Source organism: Xiphophorus hellerii, chromosome 17 (genome assembly GCF_003331165.1).
Source record: "Xiphophorus hellerii strain 12219 chromosome 17, Xiphophorus_hellerii-4.1, whole genome shotgun sequence".
NCBI classification, from domain to species: domain Eukaryota; kingdom Metazoa; phylum Chordata; class Actinopteri; order Cyprinodontiformes; family Poeciliidae; genus Xiphophorus; species Xiphophorus hellerii.
In genome coordinates, this window is record NC_045688.1 from 4067600 (window position 1) to 4089245 (window position 21646).

The window sequence follows — 21646 nt, forward strand, 5'->3', positions numbered from 1 at the left end:
TAATCCACAGAAAATATGTTAGAGAAAATATTTTCACTTGGCTCCTGTAATCTGTTGGCCAGGTGATTTTTGTAAATCCCACGGATTCTGTTGGCTCTGGTGGATTTGAGAATTCCCCATGAGGCGATTTGCCTTTCTGCATGAACTAATGATAATATTAAAATGCCTAATAATTTATTGATATGTCCAGTACAGTAAGTTTTTTAGCGTCTGATACTTTGATGATTTGTTTTTAGAGGATCGTATGAATTTTTTTAAATATGACAAATCTTCATTAGCCTAATCTCTCTTTTTTTTTTTTTTACATTTTTCATACAACTATTGTGCAATATGAACTGATTCAGTTTCGACAATGTGACTCAATACATGGCTGCATTTATAATAAACTAATATTATTAGTTCCTGATCACCAATAGTTTAACACCAAGAAGTAGTTTTGGTTAATTGAACCGTTTTTCCATTTGTTTCTGCATTTTATGCAAAATTGCATTTTTTGCCTGAAATATTTGTCGAAATTAAATTTTCGAACTCGGTCTTGGTCTCAGAAGAACCGGTCCTGACACACACTTTTACTGGCGTTTCTTATTTATCTGCTTTATTACAGTAGGAATGGTATGATGCTGTTGAGTTTTGAAACATAAATCTCTACAGGGAAGTAATATTCACAAAATGTGCTTTCTGACTCTATATCTGGTAATTTGTCCTTGAAAATCCAAGAGTTGCAGATTGTGAAGTGGAAGAATTTGGCCTTCAACACTCTCACAATTGGCAAATATTACTCCAATAACTGGTTTCATAATTTGTGGAACCTACAGATAAGATTGGAGTATCGTTTAATTACCTAAAGGTTCATATTTTGTTATCCAACGTCCAAAAGGTTTTTGGAAAGGGAAAGTCACAAAATCTTTACTTTTTTCTCCTCCCTTTTTTGTGTTTCTTTCAGTTGGAGGCGGAGTTAGCGTTGTGTGAGAAGGAGGAGGCGGAGCTCCAGGAGTACGCCAATCAGGTCCTGCAGCAGATCGCCGACCGGTGCCCGGACATTTTGGAACAAGTCGTCAATGCCTTGGAGGACAGCTGCTGACTGACCTTTGCACACGCACACACCCCCACAGACTGACTGGAAGAAAAAATCACACTCGTTTGCATGCAAAAGTCAAACATTGAGCGCGAACGCACGGGGAAAAAAAAAGATTAAATAAAAAATCACATCTCCTGCAAGCCGCCACAATCCTCATGAAACAGAAAGAAAATCAATGTTGAGGAAGTTCAACTGTGCTTTAGTTGTTCCAATTTAAGAGGAATGTTGGTGTTGCATCGCTACAGAAAAATACATTTCCAATATCAACAAACTGTGCCAGCTGAAGGAAATGACGTCCCTTGGTCAGTTTAAAGTGCTTTATTGGCAGATTAAATCTGAATAGATATATTTTTCTAACTCTTCTTAGAAAGGAAGCACTTCTGCTGCACTGACCATATGTTACACTAACCATCTTGTAAGTCCTGGCTGGTGGCTGCGGTTCCACTCTGAGAAAATGTTTTCAACCTGAGAAAGAGGCGTAAAAAAACATAAAAAGTTATTTGGACTTGCCAGGCTGCTTCTGATGCTAGACTTGCACGTTGTTGCCACAATTGTTTTGATCAGTTTGAGTGTGTTTATTTCAGCTGCCTTTCGCTATTTGCATCATTTGCTGCTATCTTTTCTAACTTTTAGTCAGTTTTTGTTCCTTTCTCTGCAGGTGTTTGATCAAAGATTTCCAAATGTATTCAGTATCTTCTACACCTGTAGGCAACCCTGGTAAGGATTGGTAAAACGCTTCAAAACAAATGAGGTTTATTTTTTGTTTGTTTTTTTGCAGTAATATATTTTTTTCTGTTCTGCCTTTTGTATTTTGCACATCCCTCTTCTGCTTATTTGACAAAACCCAGTCCTCTAATAAGGCCACAAGGTAGGAGCATCTGGAGATGGAGATTGTTATGGGCGAAAGTTAACTTTGCCAAAAGCTTTGGCTCTTGATGGTGTTAAAATATTATCAAGGCAACTGTTTCTAGCAGAGAGACTACCGGATTTTAGTTAAGTTTTTGTAATTCCAAGCGTTCATGATGCCATGCGGCCTTAACCAGGTTTCCAGGGCCTGTGGAGGAGAAAACAGCATCATAAGTTCTTCATGTATTTAATTGTTTCATGGCAAATCTAATAACTGAGCTCTGATGTGGAGCTCAATCAACCCACCAGATTAAACCTGGATTAACACTGTGCCCAAGCTATAGTTATTTAAAAAATTTCAGCCACTTCAAATATTGGCAAGATTAAGCATGTGGCTATTTCTGTTATTCCTTATATGTGACTTTTGAAGATCAAAATGCATATGCCTTAATAAAATGTTGTGCTTTTTTGGCTTTTTTTTTTTTAACAGTAAATAAGAAAGGCGAGCTTCTGTGTCTTAAAAAAATGACAGTAAAAAAAAGGTTTTATTTAGATTTATTTTCTAGGTAATGTTAATATTTTTTTGTTTTCCTCTGCTTAAAAATTAGATTTTGCTAAAAGCCGTTTTTATCCTTCTCTACCAGGGGTTCCATTAAATGTGGAAGGTTCTCTAGTTTCTTGTAAGTTGTTGTGTAAATTGTCAGGGAGTAAGTTTAATTAACATCACGACGTTTTGGTTTAGTTTGCCATTTATGAAAAACCCAAAACAACAATGAATCTCGCAGCAGAACCTTTACTCAAACACTCAGATGTGCTGTAAACGTGGTTCGCATCTGTGAAAACGACATCTTTGGTTTAGTCACGTCGTCCAGACTGAAATCAGGTTGACTTCAAATAATTCCTCAGCATATCTTCCTCATGACCGTCCCTTTAGAGTTCACAAGAGGTCAAATCATTTCTGAAACGTCATTGTTTCTCTCTGAGAAGTAAGTGTTATATAAAAATACAGATATATTTTTTCTTGTTTCTTTTAAAAGTGTGCATAAAAGTATTATATCTTGGTTGGTCTGCCTCATATGGTGTCAAACTCCGTTTCTTTTGTCATTTTGTGAATAATTGGATGTTTGTTAGACTTTGTTTCCACCGGGAAGACTTTTCAGAGTTGTTGTTGAGTAACACTGACGGTATTAGCATGGTCCAGAGGTGCAGATTATTTCAAGTTAACATTATTTTCCTTCCTTTTGAGTCAGCTGTGTGAGTTTCGAGGCTGTATCTTATCTGTCTTGAGGTTTTCTTTTAAAATGTCACCCGGTTGGACACAAAGCTGGAAGACTTGGATTTATGATGCGTCCTCAAATCTAACTGGTTTTGAAGGTTATGCCTTTTGGACTCTGAGCTGATTTATATACACTAAAGTCAGCCCTTGGCTTCTTAAACGAAACATTTATTGATCCCACAGATTTTATGGATGGTTTAAAAACCCATGTGTGTCTCATTTAAGGAAGAGTCCCAGTCAGATTTGAGCTTGTGTGTAAATTCCTTCTTCTGTTTTCTGTTTTTTTTTTTTTTTTTTACTGATTCTGTCCATTACTGGGAAGGATGCTGACTGCAACTCACTTCGAACTTGTGGCTCAAAAAATCAGGATGTGAGAGAATGAAATAAATTAATGCTTTATCTTCACTTTTGCTTTGTGGTCTGTCCGTTTCTGTGGTTTCGACTCTTCCTTTACAGTTTGTTTAGACATGAAACGATAACAGGCTCCGTTTAGTCTGCATGTGGAAGAAGATGGAGGAGGCAAAAGGAAACAAGAGGCTAAAGTCTGCAAGAAAAGGTAAGTGGCTTTGTGTTTGTAGATAATCTCTCTGGGAATTTTAAAGATTTATTCATTTTTTTAGGGCGAACTGATAAGTCAAGAAACTAATTCAGCAATTTTTGAAAAGTAGAATTTGAGGCACAACTTCAAAATTGTTGTGTTTTCTTTTTTACATCTTCACATATTTACATAAATCTGTAACTGGTACTTTTTTTTGTTGACTTCTTTCACCTCTTTCATTAATCTAAGTAAATATTTGACCACAGATCATTGAAATTGATTGCTTTCCGACTTGTAAGAACAAAGGACGCAATTTATGTCGAATTACCGAAGCTGAATGTTAGCAGTTTTAATATGCGTGTGTGTGTGTGTGTGCGTGTGTGGGGGGGTGGGTGGGTGGGTGTGTGTGTGTGTGTGTGCGGGTGTGTGTGTGTGTGTGTGCATCTAGTCACTGTCCTGTTGGAAGAACCAGTTTGTTTCAGTCATTTGGCCCAAACCGTCGCCTTCAGAGGCTAGTAAATTGGTTGAACCCAGGATTCTCGAACTGCAGGTACGACTGGCAGAACTTCAGTACCGAAAATAAAATAAAAGGTCAACTATAGAGCTAATGAGCTCCAAGAGCTGAACATGTGACTTATTCAAGCACACTGAATGCTGCTCCGTCAAAATCCAATGAAAATACAAGTGCGCAGTACAAGCTGTACCAGATGATTCCTGACCAGGAGCAGGAGCTTCTACAAACTATCTTAGCTGTTCTCCAGTTGTATATTTGAAAACCGGTGGGATTTGCTAACTGATGTTCTCGGTGACGTGGCCATTTTTCATTATTACTGCAACCTAATAACATATTTCTTTCTTTCTGGAACTGTCAAACACTGTAACATTATGTTCACTAAATGAGATTACAGTGGACCCTTAGTATTAGGGAGGGTTATGATCCAAAGCCACTCATGAATACTTAAAAAAGATCCTCATATCTGTAAAAAACCAACTATACCTTTATGTGCATTAATGCAGTTTTCCTTACTTCCTCTCTTAGGGGTAAAGCCAAGGAAAATGAATGAAATGTTTAATTTACAGATAACCAAAGTGGAAATAGTCATTGTTTTATCTTTTATATTAGCAATCACAAAGTACTTTTCTTTCTTTGTAAGGCAGCCATATTGGATTTTGAGCTCTGAGTTGGTCAGACATATCCAGCTTGTCTAGTTCTTAATAAATATAAAAGGCAGTGGCTGTAAATGAAGAAGGAATAATAAAGAAGAAGGATTACCCTCCCTCCCAATTCCTTTGTATTTCACATCAAATCAACAGCTGGATTTTCAATACCTGAACTCAGTTTTTGTTTTTCTTGTTTTTAACAGAAAACTCATCCAAAACACATCAGAACTGGTTTTGGTATGGATAAAACATCAAGCTTCTGGAATGACCGCAACCTCAACTCTATTAGAACTTTTATGAACACCAGCACCGCATGTACCGAAGCATAACACTGTATCCTCTCCTCTGGTTTCCACTCGCCTCCTCCATTCGCTCTCTATCTTCTTCCACATGCAGACTAAACGGTGCCTGTTATCTTGTGCAAGTGGTTTATTTTCCTCTCCGCCTACTTCAGGGACACGATTGCATACCGGAGGCCTCTCTCTCTCTCTTTTTTTTTTTTTATCTGAACCTGCGTCCTTCAGAAAGGCTTCGCCTCGCAGCAGCTCTTCAGCTCACAGACACACACCGACTCCTGCTGCGCCCTCCGCCAGGACGCCGTCTGACTGTTTGGGTTTGAACCGCGCCGCTGTCCGGTTTCTGGGTGCGCAAACAGATTAATGACACAGAGACGGCCTCCACAAACACACACATTCGTAATGGGTGTTTGGTAGACGCTCGCCGAACCAGAAAATGTGGTGCAACAGACCTGACTTTGACCCTCACCTGGCGCTTGACCTCCCGGCTCTGAGTTTCAGGTGAATGTGTTTCTTTCTGTTTTCTCGCACCTCTCTGAGCGCGAGTTCCCGACGGTCTGTAAACGTAACACGCGTTTTTCCCGCACATATGGCAACGCTCCCCTCTGTCTGTGTGCATGCTTTCTGCAGAGACTTCTGCTTTCTCCATCTACAGTCCTAATAAAAGCCAGCGGAGTAAGGCAGAGGGGATGAACAGAGCGACCGGGAGGAGGAGGAGGAAGAGATACGGCTGCATGAGTCGCTGATTTATGTGATAGAGAGAGATAGGTAGAGAAGTGGAGACACACCACACTGAGCAGCAAACATCATTTTATCATCGCCGCTGAAACTCACAACCCGCTGGATTTAACTTTGTGTTAGTCTGCAAAAAAAACAAAACAAACATCTGAAGATAAATATTTGCCTACATGAAAAATGTTCTGACTTTCATCCCTGAAGCTTTTGAAAAAGACTTTTCTTTGTCATTTGGTGCCACGTTTTAATGCGTGTCTGCATTAATTTTTAACCAAAGGACTGTTTGTTTTTTTTTATTGTGAAATGTGAATTTTTTCATGTTAAAAAGAGGAATTTTAGAGCTGAGATGAAATAATCAGGTTTATTGAAATCATTTTAACCACCTGATCCAGAGGACTGATTAAAAAAATGTTAGAACAAAAGGATTACCAACAGATTCATAAATTTAACCTAGTTTGTTTTAATAATAAAATGGATAAGAGCTTATTAAGATGTTCTCTGTTAAGATGCACACTTCACCAAGTTAAATATTTAGATTTCATCCTCTGGTACCAATTTATTTACATGTAGCTTGACTTGCTGATTTAGATTTGCTTTCTAGGAATTATGAAAAATATATTTGTTTATTTAACAATTACACTGTAACAAACGTGGAGCATAACTTTATACGCCAAACAAAATTACACTTTTCCGCTTAAACGCCTTCAACAAACAGACAAATAAGAAAATAATCCGATTTTTCAGTGTTTGACAAAATGATTATCAGTCAGAGAGGATCAGGGGAGAACTCGTGTTTTTGACGGCAGTGCTAAACATTTATGTTACGTTTTTGTAACAAATGTTTACTTGATTTTCGCCCTGCGTTGCTTGAGGCAGTGAAAAAAAAATCTGCTTACGATTCAGATTTAAGAGATTTTAAAACGAACTTTTTTAAGCCGCTTTAATCAGACTGAATTTGATCAAATGCAACACTTTAAATGCATCGATGAACGACATCATCTGTGGTTTTAGAGCAAAAGCAAATAAGAAAATGAAAATCAGAAGAGTCTGGACCGAAATAGATCATTTTAAAGACAGAAATGTGTAAGAGTATTATTTCTGCACCCAAAGAGACATTTTTTTTATGCCCTAGCATTAAAATGATTCTACAAACTCATTGTGTGAAAAGTGAGGAGAACGCCTTCAGGTGTCTTTCAACGTTGCTGCTCAGTAGAATGTTTTTTGCCGATACTTCTCAGGATCAACCTAGTCAAAATCCACGTCTTTAGAGGGGAGATTTTGCCTGCTGCTGTATTTTACGTTGAACTCAGATGAAACTGCTGTACAGCGTGTGGGATGTGATGCACAGAATTACTGCCAAACAGAAGTTGTGTTTGTTTTATCCTGCTGGGAGCACCATATGGGAGGAGCTTCCCGCTGCTCTGAGTTACTGCACATTGGAAACTTTGCAGTTGCTGAAACTTGGCTTTTAATTATCCAGATCCAGTAAAAAGAAAAAGAAAAAAAGAACAGACTGTAATAATCCTACTTTTTTTTTATTTAGACACACAAAAACTCATGCCTTTCTTTACAGAGTCAAGATGACAACAGATATTTGTTTTCCACGTTACAGAGGCGCTCGGCGTGTCGTCGTTTCGACCTTGTCTTCTCGTATCCGGTGGACTCGTTCGCCGGTTTTCAGGTGGTTTCAATCATCACGTCAAACATGGGCTGAAAAGAAAAAAGAGGAAGATGATGGAGGGAAAGCAAAACAAACAACTTACAGCACAATGATTTAAAATGATGATTGATTATCACGGCCGTGGTTTGGTTTGCTAATCAACGTTTTCTAGAGTAAGCCAATCGCTGCAGTCGTGGATGAGTGAACCAAAGAGAACGGGAAGGAGGAAGCTCTTTAAGGGGAAATAAAAACAACATCAACGGAGTCAGGCAGCTAAATCAAGCTGTTAGCCGCCGACAGACCAAACATCCTCCAACACTGATGACATTTTCCCTTTCTGTCGTTCCAGTTCTGTCACTTTTCTGGTTTTGAACCACAAAGCAACGGAGGCCAGACGGATTCAGGCTCACTGATGTGGGCAGAGAAACTCACCTTTGAACCTTCTGCTGGCAGGTTTTCAGTCCAAGCTGTCGGAAATTTAGATTGACTTCGAATCCGGCGAGTTTTTACCTTCTGCAGACAGGGACGGATTAGGAAGCAACCGGCTTTGTGAAAGTCCAACAGAAACACAACGACCGTAAAACCACGGCAGGAATAATTTGTATTTTTTCACTGAAAGGTTCCAAGTTGTCAGATGCCCTTAATGTGTTTTTTTTTTTCTTCTTTTGCTTTGAATTGATATATTTCTGCTCATTTGAATCAAATTGATGTAGCATTTTGAGAAGAAAAATAGTTTCCTTTGGATGTAATCTGAATTTTATTTATTACTTTGTGTCTTTTTCTTACATTGTGTGTTTCACCAAGGAACTTTGTGTACAAGTCATTTTCCACATAGTGCCAGACGGGTTTTTTTTGGGGGGGTTTTTTTTTTGCGGTGTCCCTGGAAAAGACGAGTTAAAAAGCTTTAAAATAAATTCATATTTTACTGCAGTAGAATAACTTCCAACTGAGAAATTTAGAATAATCCACTGTGTGTAATTAGAGTGCAGCACTTAATCTTCCTTAACTTTTCAGGAGCTAGGTGCAAACAGAAAGTGAGAGCGTTGCAGCGTTTCTCTAAATCCTTCAGAGTCTTGTGTTTTTCACTGGTGCTCCTCTGCTCACGTCACCCTCAGAACTGAGACGACGGTGGAAGAAGTTTTCTGGCTCAAAGACCGAATAACGTGGCTCATTTTCATCTTAGAGGCAGAACAGGTTCAGATTTCAGAGCTCGTGGTATTTCCAGAGGTTCCCAGGGCTCTTTGGAGGGGAAACAGGCCCACAGCATCACAGGTCACCCACCATACTTAACAGGGCTTCCACATATCATGTCTGTTGGCTGCTAGCTCAATCTTAGCCTCATGTTTACACTTTTTATGGTAAGGAAAACCTTATTATAGTTTTTATTCCCTGAGAAATAAAAAGTCACAGATCACTAATCAGTTCTTAGAAACTGACTATATAAAAAGAAAAGTACTTCAGTTAGAGTTTGACTTTTTTTCTTCACTGACTAAACGCAGTCAGATTTATCTAAAGCTTTCAGCTTGACATTAGTTTACCACAATAAAAGTCTGTGTTTTAAGGGATTTTACTGATTTTAACAGGTGTGAACAGAAGCATTTTCCTCAGTTGGCACTTTAGGTCTTGTTTTTGGTCTGTTTTTATGTCTTTGTACGTTTATTATGTATTGATTTAAATATTTTTTGTGTATTTTTGTTTTTAGCATCTTTAATTTTGCTTAAAAAAAGCTCTATTTGAACACGTCTCACTGTTACTCCTGTACATTTAGTCTCTTTCTGGGATATAAGTGATTTTTCTTGGCTGTCAGGCCCTTTGACCTCTTCACTCTTTCCTTGCTGCTCACTTGTGTGATGTCAATAAACGCTGAAAAGAAAATGGACTTGCCTGTAAAATATGTGAGCCACATATTGTAGAGATAAAACAGTGTGACAATATAACAACAGTATGTGTCAAATAAAGAAGAAATGTTTCCATTTCTTCTGTCAGCGAGATAGGAGTTATAGAAAACGTATCATTTTAATGAATATCAAGTTCTGGTCAGTTCTGGATTATTAGAGATTTGTTTTGGAAAAATTATATGGATGGGGAGAAAGAGCTGGACTGAGTTTAGATTCAGAAGTAGCTACAGATGCACAGATCATGGTGTTTTATTCAAGGTCTGACCTAATAGTTCAGATTTTCACTTATTCTGATTCCAGATGCTTGTATTTCAACAAAATTTAAAGCTAAAGTTAACCAGTCAGGCAGACAAAGTCCTTCTGAGATAAATTATTGTGTAATACAAACACTAAATACCAAAATCAAGAGATGCGCTGATTAAGCTTTGTATGGCTGATAAAGTTATTTATTTTCTTTGAGGTCTGATCTGCTGATTCACAATTTTTATTCCAGATTGTGCCGGACTGAAAGGACTCTGGCACATTAAAGGGAAACAAAATGTTCAAATGAGCTAAAATGCGTTTATCTGTTTGGTCATACTTATGTGATTTATTACAAATAGTTATTTTGCTTCTTTATGTTTGCCTCCATTTATGGTGGCCCATAGCAGATCTCTGGAAGTTGTAAATCATACATTAGCATATAGTATCTATCTATATTTTAATATAGTGCTTGCATGGCATTAAGCACTGTAAGGTGCCAAACCCATTGACTGTACATGAAAATAGTTGTAAAAACCTATTTGGGTTCAACTGACCAACTTTCTCCTATTCTTTGAGGCGCCCCTCGGACCACTGCCGCCCTGGGTGGAGAGCCACATCACCTGTAGCAAAAATATAAAGTAACGATTGATGGTGTAAGCCTAAAGTTTACATCAAAAATGCTGACACTTTTAAAGTGACAGTCAAAAATTTGACAAAACAAGTGCCGTCTTTACAAAACTGCAGCAGCAGCTTCCAAATATTACCAAAAGAGTACAGTAGAGTAAAAACGCTCTCTGCAGTCGTTTTCCCGTCTCTCCCTACCAAAAATAAGCAAACGTATTTCGCGACTATACACTTCCGGTCTGTACAGTATGACTTGATTAACTGTAATCCTGCTGCAGCTGCGCAGCATCTCACAGGTGAGTCTCATTAAGCGGCTCGCCAGCAGCTGACTGTAGGATATTTTCTTTGCGGCCGTTTCTTTATTAGGAGAAATTTGATAACTTAAAAACGTTCCGGTCTCCTCCTCCTCCTCTGCATCCTTATTTACCACTTTCCCTGGTGTCTCTCTGGACAGACTGGGAGCAGAGGACAGCTGTGGAGGAAAGCCCACGCTAGAGCTCGGTGGTTTCTCTCCACTCCCTCTTCTGTGTCTGCAGCTCCAACTTCTCGCTCTGTTTTCGTGCGCGTAAAAACTTTGGCGAGCCGCGGTCTCCTCCTCTCCTCCGCGCGTAGTTCTCTGGGAAGTGCTTTGAAAACTTGTGGAGAAATCTCACTTCACTTCTCCCACCTGTTGCTGAAACGGACGGAGCAGAGAACAGGACTCTATCCCTCCGGGACAACTTGGGGACTGACCCGGACCAGGGTCCACGGTTCACGCAGCAGCAGCTGCCGCCTGGACACCCCCACCGCCTCCCTGCACCGCCTCATAAAAACGGCCGCTTTTGTGACCAAGAGGAGGACTTTAGACATCGAGGAGTGAAAGGAAAGGAAGGAAGGGGTCCAGAAAGTGACACTTGAAGGAATCTGTGTGCGTCTAGTTAAAAAAAAAAAAAAAAAAACAGCCTGAAAAACATCGCTGAGTGTGAAGTTTCCAACCGGACAGACAAACTTCAACACCTCGGATGGTGGAAGGAGATTTTTTTTTCCTCCAGCAGAGTTGAGCAGCAATTCTTCTCCAGAGAAGAAGAAGAAGAGAAGGTAGGAAGTGTCTTTTTGTCTTATTTTATTAATAATGTTTGAGGAAACTCGTTTAGAACTTTGACTCGTTTCTATTTTGCTTCACAATTTCCCAACTTTTCCTGATGTTTGTTCTAAAGCTGATTGTCCAGAGACCAGGGGCGAGTCTAGAAAACTTTCAAACGGGCGGCCTAGTGCTGGTGTTGGGGGGCCGGGTGGGCGCTGGTGGGCTTAGGGGATACTCTGAATGACAAAAAAAAAAAAAAAACAGCTTTTGTTTCAGGGATTCCAACAGTCAGTTGCTTTTTATAGTTGCTCACCACCCAGGGCATTGTCGTTTTAGGGGGCGGTACAAACACTGGGTTCACCATACTGACGTTCTGAAATAAGCTCTCGCCTCCAATTGGAACTGCTTTTCTTCAGTTTATTACATTTTGCCTGAAATAAAGTTTAAAAACATAAATGTAGGTCATGATATCATTCACCAATTAGCATATGGACTATGTCGGGATGCAGTGTTTGCAACCTGCAGGCTTATTTACATCTGTTCAGTTATCCGCTGTTCTTTCCAGATGTAAATATCTAAAACTGATGTCGTTTGCCAGAAAACTAAAATTTTGACTAGTAACTGCTGACACTACGTGGCCACTCGTTGCTTGTCTTCAGTGTTTTTAATTTTTTTTGTGGTTTGAACTGACAAAATAATCTCTCACGTATTGACAGCAACATGCCAGCAGAGTTTATCTGAAATTCTGAATAAAAATGAGCCCTGCAGCTTCCTCAGCTTCCATCTGCTGAACTCAGTTTAATCTGCTACTTTTGTTTAGAGCATGACCCTTCAAATTGTTTAGTTTCTGTTGTCCTTTCTGTACTGTTTTTTTACTGTTCATGGACACTCTGCAGATACAAGTGTATTTTTATTGAAATGTAGCTCACAGGAGGCCAAGAATTTTTTTTTTTTGCAGATTGTAGTGGTTGGTGCCTTGATTCTACAAGGTTGAAGTTTTGTTCCTAATTGTTAAATTAGGAGCTGCATATGAGGTAGTGGTGCTACGATACAAGTCAAATGAGGAGGATGATTTTTAAAACAAAGGAGGAAAAATGAGTCTGATGTAGCAAACGATGCAGAAGTGGAGAGTTTTTATTTTATTTTGTTTTACAGCATTATTAATTAGTTGACTTACCTTGTCAACTTGGAGAAACCTTTAGGAAAAGAAAAGTTAGTGGCACTTAGAGAAGAACTGTTTATAGAGCTCGTTAAGCAGGTGAAATAATTAATACTCAAAGTTGTCTTCCTTTTCTTAAATCCACAGACGTATGTAAGAATGCCTGACGCCCCACTGGGGCCCCGGTTGGTGGCACCACCGCCTCAGAGTTCAACAAGTTAAACTCTGTAGGAATTTTTCAATGTAAATGATGGGTTTGAACTTGAGCGCCGACTGCATGAGTTATTCAACATGCAGTCAAGGTGAAAAAGGCTTCTGACTTTATTTTATCTAAATTTATAGAAATTGATGTTCAACCCTAATGTTTTCATTGTCACGGTCTCATTCCATATGACTTTGGCTACCCTTGACAGTGGTGAAAGGCAGCCTATCTGCGTGCGTGGGTGTGTGTGCGCGTGTGTGTGTGTCTGCCAACCCCATCGACCTAAATGAAGGCAGCTCTCCCGCTCTGCGGTGCAGACCAGGACTATTTTGGTCGAAATCTTGCACAAATGTTTCTCTCAGTATAGAGAAATTGCTCTGCCTTCATCTGGGCCGTGCAGGGACTTGTTTGAAATCCAAGTCTGACTAACTGCAGCTCTGAGGGAACTCTGGACCGAGTTCACCATTCTGACAGCTATCATAAAACACACAAGTGTCTGCAGTGACTCACTTTGTGTGAAAAGCTTTCATATAACAAATGATATAACGCGTTGATTTACTGCTACGCATATGCATTTGTGATATATAAGTATAAATAGTACTTTTGCAGCTGTAGATGAGCAAGAGACGCTGAACATGGCTGGGAGCTAGAGTGAAGCGTCAATATTTTCTACGATTTTTTAAAACTAAAACAATTCCTAAAGATTTTTGTATGAAAAGTTTGATCTAAATTTTCAAACCAAGAGGTTGGTAATATGGCAAAAGTTATGATTTTCTTTACTATTCAAAAATAATCAAGATTTAATCATAATTTTCATATATGAAAACATACCCATGACATAGCCAAAACGGCTTTTAATCATTTGTGCCATTTTATTAAATGTGACAAGAGACGAGTTGAGAATAATTACAATAGAGACCAAAAATTGTGGAATGAAGTGAGACAAAAACGACCAAAGTTTGATTAAATGTAGCGAAAAAGCACGAAGCATCAAATGAAGGTACAAAATGAACAAAAATGCATATTACTGTATTCAGAAGGTTGAAAACGGTGAAGAAACTCTTGTACAAAATTAGAATTTAACAAATTCATAATTACATATGTAGAATTGATCTTAGTGACCAAAAATAGGACGACTAAGCAAACGTCACCGTCGTATCTGTTGAGCCTTAATCACATTAATCAAAATTGGCCACTGATAATTTTGTATTTCAGTTATTTCTATTCTCTTGACATTCTCATGAACTCTTCATCTTCATTCTTGGATTTTATGCTCAGTTTTGCCCCAAATCCTTCTCACTCCAAGTTTTTATGAACCATCTAAACATAAGAAGCCGGTTGTAAAAGTAGATAATCGAATGTCTGAGGGATTAAAAGCTTCTCTGTGAAACATTCTGCTTGTTCTGTCAACAAATAGTTTATTTTGAATGGTGAAATTGCTCTGTGCGAGTATAAAGATGAGCAACAAATACATTTTATTGGATGGAATTCGTTCAACCGTCTTGTTTTATATGTTGTGAATCAGAGACGGATTCATGCGAAATGCAGCAGAAAAAGCCACTTTTTCCCCCCCATCTGCCTGAAGCTTGTAAAAGCGAAGCGTCCGATTTGTTTTCAACATGCATCGGCTGCAAAAGGACCCGAGAGGAAGTCGGGGTCGTCTCTGGTCGGCCTCGTGGATTTCAGGGTTTCAGAGTCTGATATCTTCATAAATCCCCGAGCCAGCTGACAACGGGGCTGATAAGCCCTGCAAAGAGGAGAGGAAGTACATGTCTGTGGGCGCGTTTTGTGCTGCGGCTCACTGTAACGTTAGACGTGTAGATAGGGGTGGCAAAAAGTGTTGCTGTCAACAACTTAGCCATTAGAGAGAGATAATCTCTCCTCAGTCCACGTCCAGGCCAACGTCTGTTCCTCCTTCCTTCTTTTCATGGTGCATTTTTATTTATGCTGTTTGGGATTTCTTTTACACAGTTCAAGATGAATGCATTGGTCTCCTGGCCCGTTCAGCAGGAGGCCATGAAACCTGGACGTCTTTTCCTCAAGGGAAGCTACCTGAGCGTCTCGTCCCCACAGGACGGCATCATTAAGGAATGTCAGCTAGTCCGTTTGTCTCCTGTCCAGACATTTGAGAAGATGGCCTTTCTCAAGGTTACACTATGGTTGTATCTCTAGGACACAACCACAAAAATGCTGGGATTTTTATGTCTTTTACATAAAAACCCCTCAGGAAACAGGACGTGTCAGGCATGTGTGTGTCTGTGAGCTCTAATGACCAGGTTGGACTCCCAGATGGTCGTCTGTGTGAAGAGGATGGTCTCTTCAGATGAAGAGCAGGTATTTAAAACTCTTTAATCTGATTGGCTGGCTTGCGAGTACTTATCCACTGTGGATAATGATTACTTATCAGAGAAAGAAATCTTGTGCACTTCATGATGACTGCGTTGCTATAATTTCATTATCTTTTTTATTTATTTATAATTCTTCAGACTTTGTATTGATGACAAGGTGAAGACTGGTGGAAAACACAGTGTAGATGAGGTAAATACCTTTAGAAAAAATCAGAACTACTGCATAATGGTAGATGCAGGTATAGTCCATAAATCCTTAGTAAAAGCGTAATAAAACAGGAACATCCAACCCGCATGCTTCTCCTGCAGGGACCCCGAATCTTCAGCTGTTCTTCACGTCTGTCTTTCTGCTTCTCATTTGTCCTTGAAGCTGAGTTTTCTCCATTGTGAGATTTAATAGATTTTGTATCTAATTTTTAGATTTATTGATCCATTTTCCTTTCTGAAAGCAAAGTGTCTCCATTAAAAAAATTTTTGAGGTTGTAAAAGTTACTTTATTACATGGGGCCTTGTAAAAAAACATTCAAACTATTTTATACTTTGTCCCATTACTTTATGATTTATGTGGAACTGACGGACAACGATGCATGATTTCACAAAAAGACTAAAACTATAAGGCTGAAAAAATGAATTTTTATCAAAATTATCTACTAATATCCTTAAAATCTGTCATTAATCAGAGAAAACAGCGGTTGATGGTAACTCTGAAGGAGCCACAGAGATGCAGCTGCATTTGGTGAAAAGGACAGCTATTAGTCATACACTCCACATATTTAGTTTTCATGGCAGAGTGTCATTAAGTAATTGCTGAGAGAAAGCCATAACAAGATTTGTTTCCAGTTTGCTTTAAGCTATTGAGAGGACACGGCAAATATGTGGAAGAAGATGCTCTAGTCTGATTTACTAAAATGTAGAGGAAACCTAACCTTGTATATAACCCTGACCGCACCATCCCTACTAAACCAGAGTTCAAATTCAAACTAATGTAGTTTCACTGGACAAGCAGAGATATATGGGAAAATCAGCAAACTTCGAATGCCAAATTAAACAGGATCGTCTTGACCTAGATTTAAAGTTTTTCGTTTTAACGTAGAAAAATACGAGTTGACGAGTGTCAAGCAGTGCACCAGCAAGGTTGGCTGCTTTGTTTTCCATATTTTTGTCAGATTTGAAACAATGAAACACACAGTCAGCAAAATGAATGCAAGAAGCTAAAAACTCGGGAGAAAATGTCTCGTGCTTCTCGTTCCTGAAAACTTTCAGATTGTTCAGAGCATTTTTGTTGCTTTTCCTCTAAAAAAAGCAACTTGTAGATGAGAATTGAACCACAACAGCAGCTCCGTTTGACCATAAATGACCCAACTCTGAATAAAGAAAAAGTAGCGAGGTTTCGGTATCACAGGACATTTTCCATTCGTAGAGGAACTCTGGCTACAATTTAACTTGGAGCACAAACATACAGCTGTGTCATTTCCATAAACATTGGGTGTTTTGCAGATGGTAATTGTTTGTCCTTTCCTCCTCCTTAGAATCATTAAAATATCTCTGCTGCGCTCTGTTGCAATATAAAATAAGCTGAGAAGCATCAGTCTGCTGTGAGTCTCTGTGTGTGCTGACGGTACGCTGTGGTCATGTGGTCATCATTATGGTCAAACTCAGTGTATTTCTGCATGTATCTGAGTGCTCAGATTCTGACGGCTTGACCACCAAGCATGTGTTTGTCAGCGTGTGTGTGTGAGCACGTGTTGGAAGGGTGGCGGCAGCGGTTAGCAGCTATATCCTACCAGCTTCCTGGGCTAATAGTAAAAGCGGTTTATTGGACACTTTATAGGCCCTGAAACCGTTTTATAAATCCGGCGGCTGGTGTGAGGGGGACAGTCACAGACCAGCGAGCCACAAGGCAGGTCAGTATGAAAACTCCTGCATCCCTGACTCAAAGGAGGAGAAAAATGCTTCTTCTCAGCGCTGATGTTTTTCCGGAATTGCATCTTCATGGCTGGGGAACTTTTAGGAATTTAAACAGTGTGACAGGCAGCACAAACTGGGCCAGTTACAGTAAATCTACCGTCTAAACATCTCATAACACAGAAAGCCTTTCTCTGCTGCTGCTGCCTCTTTACTTTCGCTCATTTTCCTGTCTGCTGCCCTGATCCAGAGCTGATAAAACTATCAGCAGCACACCTGCAGCGGGGTTAAATGTCATCTGTGAGGACGGTATGGACTGTTAACTCCAACAGAAATGATAATGATTTTTGGAGCCAGGCTCACTACAATAAACTTTCTCTACTGACTTTTAAATGTCAGACTTTTTTTTTTGCTGTTATAACCTCTTCTTTTTTTCAGTTGATTTATTTGCACGACTCATTAAGAGTACATCTCTGTCAGTTATTACAAAAAACAACTTTAAGCTGTACACTTTTAATCTCAGCATTTTCTAAATATTTCTCCTGGGCACATTTAGGCAAATGGATTGAAATTCTGCTTCACAGGTTTAACCGTTTACATTGAAGCTTAAAACATACCTGTGCTGAGCTTTTTCAAGCTGAAAGAAGGATTTTAAATCCTACTGGAAAGTATTCTTGTTCTGCACTGTAATTATGATCAATATTTTGTCATGGCTACTTTTGCGTGGATTACTGGATTACTGCAGCATGACAAAAAGAAGTCCAGGTTACTTTCGTAGAGGCCTTCAGCTCATTTGACTCTAGTTTCCCTAATCTTCCACCAGGGGTGGGCAATCCTGGTCCTCGAGGGCCGGTGTCCTGCAACTCTTAGATGTCTCCCTGGTCCAACACACCTGAATCCAACAGCTGAATCACCTCCTAAGTGCAGTCAAGTTCTCCAGAGTCCTGCTAACGACCTCATTATTTGACTCAGGTGTGTTGAAGTAGAGATGCATCTAAAAGTTGCAGGACACCGGCCCTCGAGGACCAGGAGTGCCCACCCCTGAAACGCTCCTTGTCGGGTGTTTTCAAAGTGTAGGAGAGCTGCCTCCCCTCTCAGAGAGCAAATAGACAGCTTTGACCCCTGACCCCTGTCTAACTATATTGTTACTCTAAACTGTTTGCTGTTGCTGTATTTGATGTCCCGTTCATACTGGTGCAGTTGATCTGCTTTGATTTGAACCACTTTCTGCAGTTCGTTTATCCTCCTGTACATAAAGTCTCAGGGTTTAGTAGTAACTATGTGGCAGTGCATCATGTTCAGATCCAGCCCATTAATTTCCCAACTTTAAATCATTATACTTCCTTCTTCTTATTTTGCTTGGCCTATAGTCTCCATTCTGGCTGTAGCTTTAGGTGCTAAAAATCTATCAATTTTGTCTCTGACACAGACTTGGTGAAGTATCTACATCATTACAGTTACTTTTCCTGGTTTATTTTTTCCCCCATGTTGCGCCCATCCATTAACGGCTCTGGCGCCCCCTAGGGAGACATGCCTCAAACTTTGCAAAGCAATGCTCCATAGAGCCTCTATTGGATTAAAATCAGGAAAATGTGCTAGCCTAATGTTACCCTGGTCAGTTAAAGCGTATATTGGTGCCTGTGGCAGTGCTGGCAGGTGCCAAGTCCTCTTGGAAAATAAAATCAGCATCTCTGTAAATCGTGTGAGCAGGGAGAAGCATGAAACGTTCTAAAACATCCTGGTAGCTGGCTGTGTTCACTTTTGACTCACTGGACCAATAGTAGATGAAGTGGCTCAATGCTTTCAATATCCCTGTTGTTTAGCCACTTCTTCCTTAGTTCTTCCTTCCACTCAACTTTCCAATACGGTGCTTGGATGCAACAAGCAGCTTCTTTCAAATAGCTTTTTGTAGCTTGCCTCAACTCGGCAGTGTTTCCCATGTTCTGTTTCTGCGAAACTGAGTTTTGACTTTAACTTGCTATAAGGCATAATCTTCAAAAACAGCAGAAATGCGAGTATTTGCTGGTCCAGCTACGTTGCGTCCCAAGGGATAAAAAAAAAAAAAAACCTTGACAAATTGGGGGAAAATTTTATTTTGAAGCTTTAATAAAATACCTGATTATTTCTGACTGAATATGTTTTCAGGCAATAACTTACAAAATTCTTTTCAAGTACTTAGTTTTTCAAGTAGATACCCATAAGACGCATAAAATTACTCATTTTAGACGCATTTAGCTACTGACCATGTTCTTTTCTTACTTTTGGGTTTGAACATTCAGTCATAAAGAAGTGTATGGCCTGTGGATTGTGGTCTGGCTGCTCGCTTTTCAGATGACATAAACCGAGTTGGCTTTAAAGACGCAGTATTGCATATAACTGTCATGCTGGTACATTTGTTGATCAGGATAAGCCATCGATGACCCTGTTTTCCTGCCAGCAGTTAGACTAATTCCCAGCTTTTAGTCTGGCTTGGTTACAGACTAATTTAACCACTAAAAGGAAACTGAAGTGCAACTGCTGCTGAATCGGTTCAGTCTGTGTGAGTTTCTGCGTTTTCTGGGCAAAAAGAAACGGAGAGACAAGACATGTAGAAGTTTGGGTAACGACAGACATGGTGGTCAGTCAGATGAGAGGAAACGCTGCCTCTTACTGGTCACTGTTTGCTACTACAACAGATCAAAGATCACAAAGTTCAACTTTCAGCTGTGTTTTCACCTTTGCTGTCATGGAACAAAAAGCGTATGCTATAAAATGTGTTTATTTGCTCACTATCTCTAAGGTGGCGTTTTTGTTAATATTACTGCATAGTATTGTTTCTGTAGAAAATACAAAAAGCAGTAAAATGGCGACTTTCAAGCTTATCTGCAGTGAGACACGCTTCACACTTTTGCCCCTTTTTCTTCTTGCTTTGAAAAGATACTCTGAACTTTCCACATTTATTTGATAGAACATTTTATTTGATAGAACATAAAAAGTAGCATAAACTTGTGAGGTGGAAGAAGTATAAGTGGATTTCAAAGCGGCCCAGTCTTTTGCTAAATGGCTTTATCTTAGATTGGTTGGAGAAATGTGTGAACGTATATTTTCAAGAATTATTTATCGACGTTAAAACATCAAAATGCTTTCACCCTAATGCTTCTTCTACAGTTTTTCTTCAGTATTACTCTATTTATCTTCTCCATTTCCATCTCTGCTTAAAAAAAACACATACCCACAGCATGATGCTGCCACAACCGTGTTTTAGAGTTGGTTTTAGGCTGATATACAGTTTTCTGCTACATTGTTTTGCATGATGATTAGATTGATCTGATCTGAGCAGAGCATCATCTTCTGTGTTTTATGTATCCTGGAACCAAAACTGTTGGTTTTATTGAGGAGTATGAGAGTAAAAGGTGCTGAAATGCATGCCACACTTTTCAGATTTTAAAAGCGTATATCTTTTTCCTTCCATTTGGTAATCACGCTCTATTTTGTGTTGGTCTATAACGTCTCTGCCTTTGCTGTGTGTTTGTATGTTGGAGTAGTTTTAATATAATGAGATTCTCGGCACCCAGGTGCTCTTTCTAGATAATTACTGAGTGTTTTTTTGTTTTTTTTTTCTGTAGCCAGTCTTGGGACCAAAGCAATACCCAATCTGTCAACACACTTGCTGTGCTGAGTGGGAAGGGGGAGAGAGAGGATCAAATTAAAATGTATTCCCTCTATCTTGTTTCTGAGCCCCTCCCTGGCTCTCATCCTTTGAATTTTCAATCCGTCATGCTGCTCTCTGTCCTGCTTGCTCACCTTTTTATTTCCTCAGCGTTCCTTCCTTTTTATTTCCTCCCTAGTCTGCCTACCTACCATGAGTCCCACGCTCCTGGCTGCTTTTTGAGCTCAGACGAAGGAACAACGCAACATTAGCCAGTCGTCTGACTGGCAGAAAGAAAACAAAACATCAGAACCAGCAGACAACATTGATTTACACACAAACAGGCGCACACGTGCACATATTTTCTCCTACAGAACACATCCATCAGTGATTGGCTGAATTGATTTATTAGGAAGCATGGCTGGGGGTCTCTGCAGGGCGGACGGAGAGGAGCAGGGCTCTGCATTCGCTTAAGAGGGAGAGAACTGACTCTTTGCCAGATTAGCTTTTTAGATAACAAGAATTCTGCTCTACCCCGGTTCGCTCAGTTTCCTGGTGGCTTTATGACTCCATGCTGTAGTAACCGTTGAGTGGGCAGGGACTGCAGGAGATGGTGTAAGGAGATGGTGTACTAGTGTTAAGTGTGCAATCCTAAAATGAGGTAAACATCTCCGGATTGCACTGCTGGCTAAAAATGCAATGTGGTTTCTGTTTGTGTGAAAACATTACCATTCCTGCAAATAAGTTAATCCAGTGGATTCACCTCGACTATAATCACATGTTTCTGCATTACTGAACTTTCACCTACATATTTTAACATATGCAGCTTATATGTTTCATCAACATGTCCTGCAACCCCCCTGAGTCAAGATCAGAATGCTGTCATTTGGGCGAACGGTCTGTCTGTCTTGCTGGCCATCATGCTGTCGGTATTAAAACACACAGCAATGGCTTTAAAAAAAAAAAAAGACTGTAATTTGGAAAAA

At 39.6% G+C, this 21646-nt stretch overlaps 2 protein-coding genes and 1 long non-coding RNA gene across 12 annotated transcripts in view; 2 read left to right on the top strand and 1 right to left on the bottom strand.

Annotated features, from left to right (window-relative positions):
• LOC116736610 (ELKS/Rab6-interacting/CAST family member 1-like) overlaps positions 1-3605 on the top strand; it is a 124942-nt gene extending 121337 nt beyond the window's left edge. For all 9 annotated transcript variants that reach the window (XM_032589173.1, XM_032589174.1, XM_032589176.1 and 6 more), the window contains one exon: positions 944-3605. In XM_032589173.1, the coding sequence (XP_032445064.1) occupies positions 944-1081 (138 nt within the window). In that variant the 3' untranslated portion in view covers positions 1082-3605. The remainder of the gene's footprint in view (positions 1-943) is intronic.
• Positions 3606-6035: 2430 nt separating this feature from the next.
• On the bottom strand, positions 6036-10916 carry LOC116736662 (uncharacterized). 2 transcript variants are annotated; one of them, XR_004342645.1, is made up of 4 exons: positions 10783-10916; positions 10286-10351; positions 8023-8103; positions 6036-7640 (listed from the first exon to the last, which is right to left on the bottom strand). It is a non-coding gene; the product is annotated as an uncharacterized LOC116736662 (long non-coding RNA). The 2 variants fall into 2 exon arrangements; XR_004342644.1 differs by having other exon boundaries at positions 6036-8103.
• Positions 10917-11059: 143 nt separating this feature from the next.
• The window catches only part of wnt5b (wingless-type MMTV integration site family, member 5b), a 76301-nt gene continuing 65714 nt past the window's right edge, over positions 11060-21646 (top strand). The window contains exon 1 of the mRNA XM_032589272.1: positions 11060-11432. The gene's annotated coding sequence lies outside the window, so the exon portion shown is untranslated. The remainder of the gene's footprint in view (positions 11433-21646) is intronic.